General features: G+C 45.7%; 1 protein-coding gene across 1 annotated transcript; it reads left to right on the forward strand.

Moving 5' to 3' along the window:
- The first annotated feature begins 967 nt into the window (after positions 1–967).
- On the forward strand, positions 968–1,496 carry LOC117045105 (cytochrome c oxidase assembly factor 4 homolog, mitochondrial-like). The gene is given in 2 exon segments (XM_033145886.1): positions 968–1,041; positions 1,044–1,496. Coding segments are annotated over 2 exon segments (318 nt in total). The 5' UTR covers positions 968–1,007; the 3' UTR covers positions 1,328–1,496.
- The last annotated feature ends 5,953 nt before the right edge of the window (positions 1,497–7,449 follow it).

The raw sequence follows: 7,449 nt of genomic DNA on the forward strand, positions 1-7,449 counted from the left end.
GCTAAGTAAACCGGTGGGGTAATTGATAGTGTGCTCGTGTCATATCATTTTCTACTGATGACTTTCCAGAAGATGAAAAACAGATTGTTCGCCCTCTCCAGGAATGCCCCCAGTTATGAGAAGAGCAAATTCCCTGGCTTGACATTTGATGTACCTTTTTGTCTGATGAAAGCATTTTCTCTAGCAGGTATTTTAGAGTGCCCAAGGCATAGAAACAGGCTATTAATGCTTTCATTTCACAGTGGTATCTGCAGGCAGTTGGTCATTGATCTATCTCCAGGACCAGATCTTGACTGTGCCTTGGACAGAACTGCGTTTGAGCTTCCCTGACGTGCTGCGCTAAAAGTATCCTTTGGGATGATTCATTCCCTGGGTTCAGAATAGGCCTTTTATGAGAGCATATTGCAATGGGCCTTCAAAGTCCTCTGGGTGATTTGACACTTGAGGAGAAAGAGAGATATGGATCTGATTCATGCAAAAATTAGATTCTAAATATAGAATGATACACCACTATGTTTGCAAAGTTTGGTAAATACCGTCCACAATACATGCCATGCCCCAGAATGAAGAAGCCAGGCCGGGCTGGATTAATCATGAAGCTCCTTGCACTCAGGGCTTATTGCCTGACCACTCAAATAGACATACTGCAGGGAAGGCCCGGGCGCCGCCCACCAGGGAAGCAGCTTGGCCCACTCAGGGGATTCCTCGGTGGGGCCCGGGAGAGGTGTGGAGGCCTCAGGGAGCCCAAGGCCGAGGGAGCCGGGCAGGTGTGGGCAGACCGCCAGGCGTGGGCAGGTGGGCGGGCGGCCTCTTCTTTTTTTGCTTGCGTAGCTCGGTGGGCGGGGTACCTGGCACATGCGGGAAGCTAAGCAGGCTCAGCCCCAGACAGCTTTTGGATGGGAGACCGGAGCAGCGGCCCGGACAGTGGCGTCATTTCCATGTAGCTTGCACCTGCTTGGCTTTTCCCACAGAGCACCTCGCCAAAGACTCCTCCCGAATCCACCAAGATGTCAAGTGCCAACCCCTCGGGTCACAACTTGAACTGGAAACCAAAAGTGGAGAGGAAGAGGAAGATCCCTTTGACAAAATGATCTCCCGCACCGGTTGCGCCTCTTTCCACTATGCGGTGCAGGAGTGCATGGCTGAACATCAGGACTGGCGGAAATGCCAGGAGCAGGTGTGGAGCTTCAAGGATTGCATGATGGAACATGAGAGGCAGAGGATGGCAGAGCTCCACAGGAGACAGAAACAGCATCAATCACAAGCTGACAAGAACCAGCTTTGCACAAAGGGCAGTTCCCTTGCTTGGCTTGGCGGAAGTATTTAGATATTGGTAGTGCAGCACAGAGGTTGAGTCCTGGGGAAACTGTTGCTGTGGGAGGTCGTTCAAAGAGATGGGAAGTAACAGCATGCATTACTCTTGCAGTAACCCCTGGCTAAATTCTTCTGGTTTTTTTTAACAGAACAAGCAAAACTTACTTTCTTGCCAAAAATAAAAGGTGAAATTAAAAAAATACTGCAGGTTTGGTTTCAAAAAAGTGAGGTTACAATTTAGCAGAAAGTCCATCCTGTATTGGGGCAGTGTGAGGGGTGTGGCGATGAAGGGTACCCCTTGTTTGAGGTGTGAAGCAGTGTGGGCACATACCCAGCAATCAGACAAATTGGTAGTGCGCACAACCTTCTGGAGAAGTTGTACATAAGTGTTGCGTTGCCATGCAGACAACTGTTGGGAATGAGCGGGGATGGGTAACTGATAATTTGACATTCCTAGGGGCTGTGCCTATGGGGTGTAGGGGATCTTGGTGATGAAGGAGATTTAAGTCGGTCGTTATCCCACCACATCTCTGGGGATCGTTTGGGTCCCATTCTGAAGTGGTAACTCCCCCAATAGGATGCAGCCACCCTTCAAGGTACATTTTCCCTTCCCAAGTCCCTAAATCCCAGACACAGCAAAATCTATGTACACAAATACCTTGGATAGTGGAGGCGGTGGTAGGGTCACTGCAATAAAATCCCTAAGTCCAGTGTTCGTGATACATAGAATCGGTGTAGCCTTCCCAAAGTCCTTTTCCTTGTTTGGATGGGTTGTAGTGCTGAGTGGGTTTTCCCCATTGTGCTTGGATATAAGTCCCATTGTGGCAAGTTAGTTGGTTCCACGGGTGTTTGATGGTGAAGAAAGCATGTCCTAGAACAGTGTAGGAATCGGATCTAATGAGGAGTTCCCATGCTTGAGTGTCGTAGATGTGTGGTCGGAAAGCGTGTTGTAGCCAGGTCTGGTTCCAGGTAAAGTGAAGGACTAGAATTGCTATGGAAGCTGCCTTCTCTAGCGCATTGCAGTTACTCTTGCGCAAGCCTTTGTGGAACAAGCTGGCTCCTTCTGCTCATGGTCCAATTGAGTGGGGACTGAAATTTGAAACCGCAGTGAGAAATGGTTCTGGAAAGGTATGGACAGAAGAAACAAGGAGTCTAGCATTATTGCCACGAGGATGTTACAAATGGGAAGCCTGTGTCAAATGAATGCCACCATATTTTCTCACACAGACAGATCATAATCAATGCCTCTGGCTTTCAGCTCTTCGCCAATCAAGATTGTAACTAACAGTTCCTGCTGTATTTCTAGATCACAAGTTACCTACAGTAGTCGTGTATCTTACCCACTGACTATGCATTTGAAATACCAGAACTGAGGGCAGGTAAGGATACTGGACAGGTAGATCAAAAGAGGCTTAAAAAGAGGACATCTGGCCAGTTAGATACCATCCTTGGGCTGTTCATTTTTATCTTACTGTTCCTCCTTGTTCTCAGCCTAGGCTGGGATGTGCATCAAACAGAATGTTAATATTTGAAGAAGATTTCATATGCATTATGACAGAGCAAAGCTGCACTAAAATCTGATTTACTGACAGGGTGAGTGATATATTAGCGTATGGGTGTTTTTACGGGAATGAGTCATACTGGATACATAGTTGAAATGAGTGCAGCTAACGCTACACAGATAAGGAGATCTAATTTAAAATATTTAATGGCAATTTTATTCGGTGGCATTTTGTATTAAATATCATACGCAGTATTAGGTGTTTATAATGGATAAGCTTTTCATGTAATGCATTACCATGTTTTGGAAATGAAACAGTGGAGTGGGAAACAGCAAGCAAATCACATTAAACCAACAATTAGAATATTGTTAACTGTCACATTATGAGGACCCAACACTATCTATGAACATAGTCAAAAACACATGCAGAAAGTGCCACTCATTAAACAGCAGTAAAGTTCAGGATTTCTATGCAAGATTAAAAGACTGGGGGGGGGTGCTTATGGCAGCCTGCAAAGCTAACCCCCATATGTTGCATATTTCTAGACTGCTTTTCATTCACATGGCTTGCAAAGCGGCTTACAAATAACAATAAGATAATAGAACATCACAAATATAGCACAAATCATATGGAATAATTAGCAAATCGGTAAAACAATTGCAATCTATAAAACAGTATTAACAAAACAACGAAAGAAATAAGCCAAGCAGCACCGTTACAACTAAAGTCATATGAAAGGATTCACAAAGTACTGCAGCATTCATAATCTACACAGCAACAGTAACAACATTCACAAAACAGCAACCAAAAATTAAGCACCGTTGCATTTGCTCATTGTGGGAGAAAGCCTACGCACATGATGCTGGCGTAAAGGAAGTGGGTTTAAGTTAAACAGGTGTAAAGTTAGACCAGATCCAAGTGCCGTTCAGCAGTGGGGCTGCTGCTGCTGCTCTGCCTAAGCCTGGCAGAGGGAAAACAAGCCTTAAAAATAGCGCTCTGCTGGTTGTCAGGCTAAGTGACTGAGTGAATGGGCTTTGGATCGAGCCTAAACCACCACCGCCACCCCAGCCTGCCACACGCACCCACCCTCAGAATGCCCCCTTTGGGAGACTTATAGCGGCCTCAGCTCAGCTGGGATGAGCACGTTATGCTAGAGTTATCTTCAGCTGAGTCAGGGCTGGTGACTTACCGTAATGCTGGCTGAGCCCAGCTGAGCTGAGAATCAGTTGGCTGAGCTAGAGATCAGTTGCATGCTAAGCTGCTCATCCCGGCTGATCTTGCAATAGGATTTCCCCCTGTGCAAATGTTTTATGTTTATTTAGATGTTTCAATGCTGCTGTTTCCAGATGGTCACAGGGCAGTTTACACATTTAAAATTTCAGAAATGCATTGTACAAAAATTGAACTATAGCTGCAAAGTAAGTAACAACAACAGCGTCCACAAATCGGCAACTGGACGATTCCACAATACCTATATTCCATCTCTCTCTCTCTCTCTCTCTCTCTCTCCTCTCTCTCTCCTCTCTCTCTCTCTCTCTGTCCTAGTGGAGGAGATGTGTCTGGGCCTGTCCTCTAAATGAAAGGTAAGCCTCTGCTCCTACCAGAGGGGAGGAGTTGTGAGCGGGAGCCGGTTCCCGCATCGGCAGGGGAGTGTATTCGGCCAGATATTCTGGCTGCCGTGCCGTGCCACACCCTTCAGCCAGCCAATAGGGCTGGCTTGGGTGCGGGGTTTAGTCACATTTGAGCGGCCGTGGCAGCGCCGGGCCCTCATTCTGCCCGGCGCTTCCCGAATGGCTAGGGCCATGGCACGACCCCCGGTGACGTCAGGGGAAGCTTCCAGTTGTATTTGCATCTCCAAGCTCCTCCCACTGGTTGTTAACCCTCGAATGACTCCCCGCTGCGCGGGGTGGAGTCATGTACAGTGGTACCTCTGGTTACGTACTTAATTCGTTCCGGAGGTCCGTTCTTAACCTGAAACTGATCTTAACCTGAAGCACCACTTTAGCTAATGGGGCCTCCCGTTGCCGCTGCGCTGCCAGAGCACAATTTCTGTTCTTATCCTGAAGCAAAGTTCTTAACCTGAAGCGTTATTTCTGGGTTAGCGGAGTATGTAACCTGAAGCGTATGTAACCTGAAGCGTATGTAACCCGAGGTACCACTGTATAGATTGTTTGATCCAATGCCTAAGCCAATACCACTCACATGCTGTAACCAATAAATTTGTGGCCTTCTTTAGCCCATTAACCTAAAATACTTGTGTCCTTCTGTCTTATTTATCTCTAAGCGGGTGGCGGGTCCTTGACTCACAACGATGGAACAGGACACAGAGGGAAGGAACTGGCAGGAAACTGCTGCACGATTAATTTCCTTAAGTTAGTTTATTTTAGGACTCCAGCTGCAGTCGAAAATATAGATAAATGCCATCATCTAAAATTCCGCTAATTTAAAACAGCCCACAAAAAAATTACGAATGGTTAAACCATTTCTAGCTGAGAGGCCTTGGGGTATCCTGGGCCTTGGGCCTTGTTGTCTCTATTTCTCAGTTGGAGGGTTTTCTCTTTCTCCACCATGCAGAAAGAAAGAAAGAAATGTTTTTCTTCCTGTTAAAAACGACTACATCCCCGCTTCAAGTGCAGCAGTGTTTTCTGTGCATTTTTCTGCACAGAGGTTCATAAAGCATGTTTAAGCCCAATTCAGCATAAAGGTGCTGTGTAATAAATGCTAACACAAAAGGATGGTGTTTTTCATTAAAATAAGAAAGCCTCTTGAATCCCTGGATATTCGAGAAGTACGCTAGGGCCCCAATCCAACACCGAGTTAGGTATGCTCAAATTAAGCCCACTGATTCTGCTGACTTTAAGCATGCCTAGCTGAGCGTTTCTTGGATTGTGGCCCAGCTATTGGAAGGAAGGCTTTAAGGAAGGATTAGCAAATTATCTCAAGGAGAGAAGTTCTCAAGGAGAGGCTGGTTTCACATTTCTGCTAAGAGTTGCTGTTACACTGACATTCTGCTACTATAAATTCCAACTATAGTAATCTGCATTCTAATTAGCAGCTTGCCTTTTGAAAACAGGAGCATGTGGGTGGTAAAGGATTATAGATTATAGATTATAAGGATTAGAGAACCGTGTGCATGTGTTTCTCAGATATCTATTCTAGGCAATAAGCTAGTTTATAGGGGGGAGGAATAAAAATCTATTTATCCTTTGGGAAGATTTGACTGCTGCTGGGAAAAGGACGTATTGCTTGAGAACACAAAGTGAAATGCAGCGCTAGGTGAAGCGGTTGGATGAGAGGAAAAGGGAGATGGGTTCATAATATGAGTTGTTTGAAGAGACCCCCCCCCAAAAAAACCCATTAAAAATAACAGCAACATTTACATCAAACCAAGATTAAATAAAGAGGAAGAATCAGACAGGCAAACATCAAAGTACACTTTATTTTGTTCCAGCAGGCTATGTTTTGCTTTTCCAGAAGCTCCCTGTTCGTTCTGATTCAGAGGCAACATGCACACTTTTGGAGAAAGGCTATACACTTAATTTATGTACAGCAAGAATTGGCATGCAACACCCACAGCTAGCCTGCTTCTGGTCATAAAGACCAGGACTAGCCTGCCTTGGAAAGCCTAAATTGCACATAAAGGCTGATTAGCTGAGTCTGGTTATCATTTGCAGAGAAGCAGGCAGATTAGTGCAGCAAGAAACAGAAATGGTAAAGCTAAGCACTCCCGATGGAGTGCCCTGGTCCCACCCATATGCCCATTCCCAACTCAATGCTAGCTTGTAGGAAGCCCAGTTACGAGACCTGGCTTCTATACAGCATTAAGGCATGAAATAGCACACTGTGCCCAGCTTAGTTTATCAGCCAAGAATATCAGGCAAGACCTTACTGCCTTTGCCCCTTCAGTTGTTCAGACACCTGGACAGCGATGCACATGGTCCCTCTCAGTCAGCGTGAACTCCCATTATCCCTGACTGTTGGTTGCACTAGCTTGGACTGATGGGAGCTGGAGTTACCACAACTGGAGGAGATCTACCACGCCTGATTTAAATGGGTCTACTTATTAGAAATTTCTACAATCTTAAACACACACACACACACACACACACACACACACACAATTACCTTTGACTAAAATGAGGCATATTTTCATGGGCATCCCAAAGCAATCTATTCCATCTTCCTACTTGATAAAGATAAACAGCACAGTCATCTGGAGTCTCATACCCTTCAACATCCCACAGATCAAAATCGAGACGCTCATTTTTGGGGGTGTTTTGGTCCATCACTCTGGTGTGAGCCAGATGATTTGCGCCAGAGCATGAGAGCAAAAACCGAGCACCTTTTGGTCCAGTGCTCTGGCGCAAAACGGGGGACCGTTGAGCGGTATGGAGTCTTGCTACACAATACCATTGTTATGTGGAACCACGCCCAGCTTTATCTCCCTTGGTCAGAGTCAGGCCCAGTATTACTTCTGAACTGGTGCCTGCCCCTTTGTTGTGACCTAGATGGAAATTTAGGCAGCTGAAGCTGCCTCAAACCCTTTGGGTATGAGCATGATTTTTTTCAAAAAATACAGTAAATAGCAGAAGAAGCTAAGACTTCTGTGGTAGAAACCACTTCCTGAAGGAAT

Source organism: Lacerta agilis, chromosome 4, assembly GCF_009819535.1.
Source record: "Lacerta agilis isolate rLacAgi1 chromosome 4, rLacAgi1.pri, whole genome shotgun sequence".
Classification (NCBI taxonomy): Eukaryota; Metazoa; Chordata; class Lepidosauria; order Squamata; family Lacertidae; genus Lacerta; species Lacerta agilis.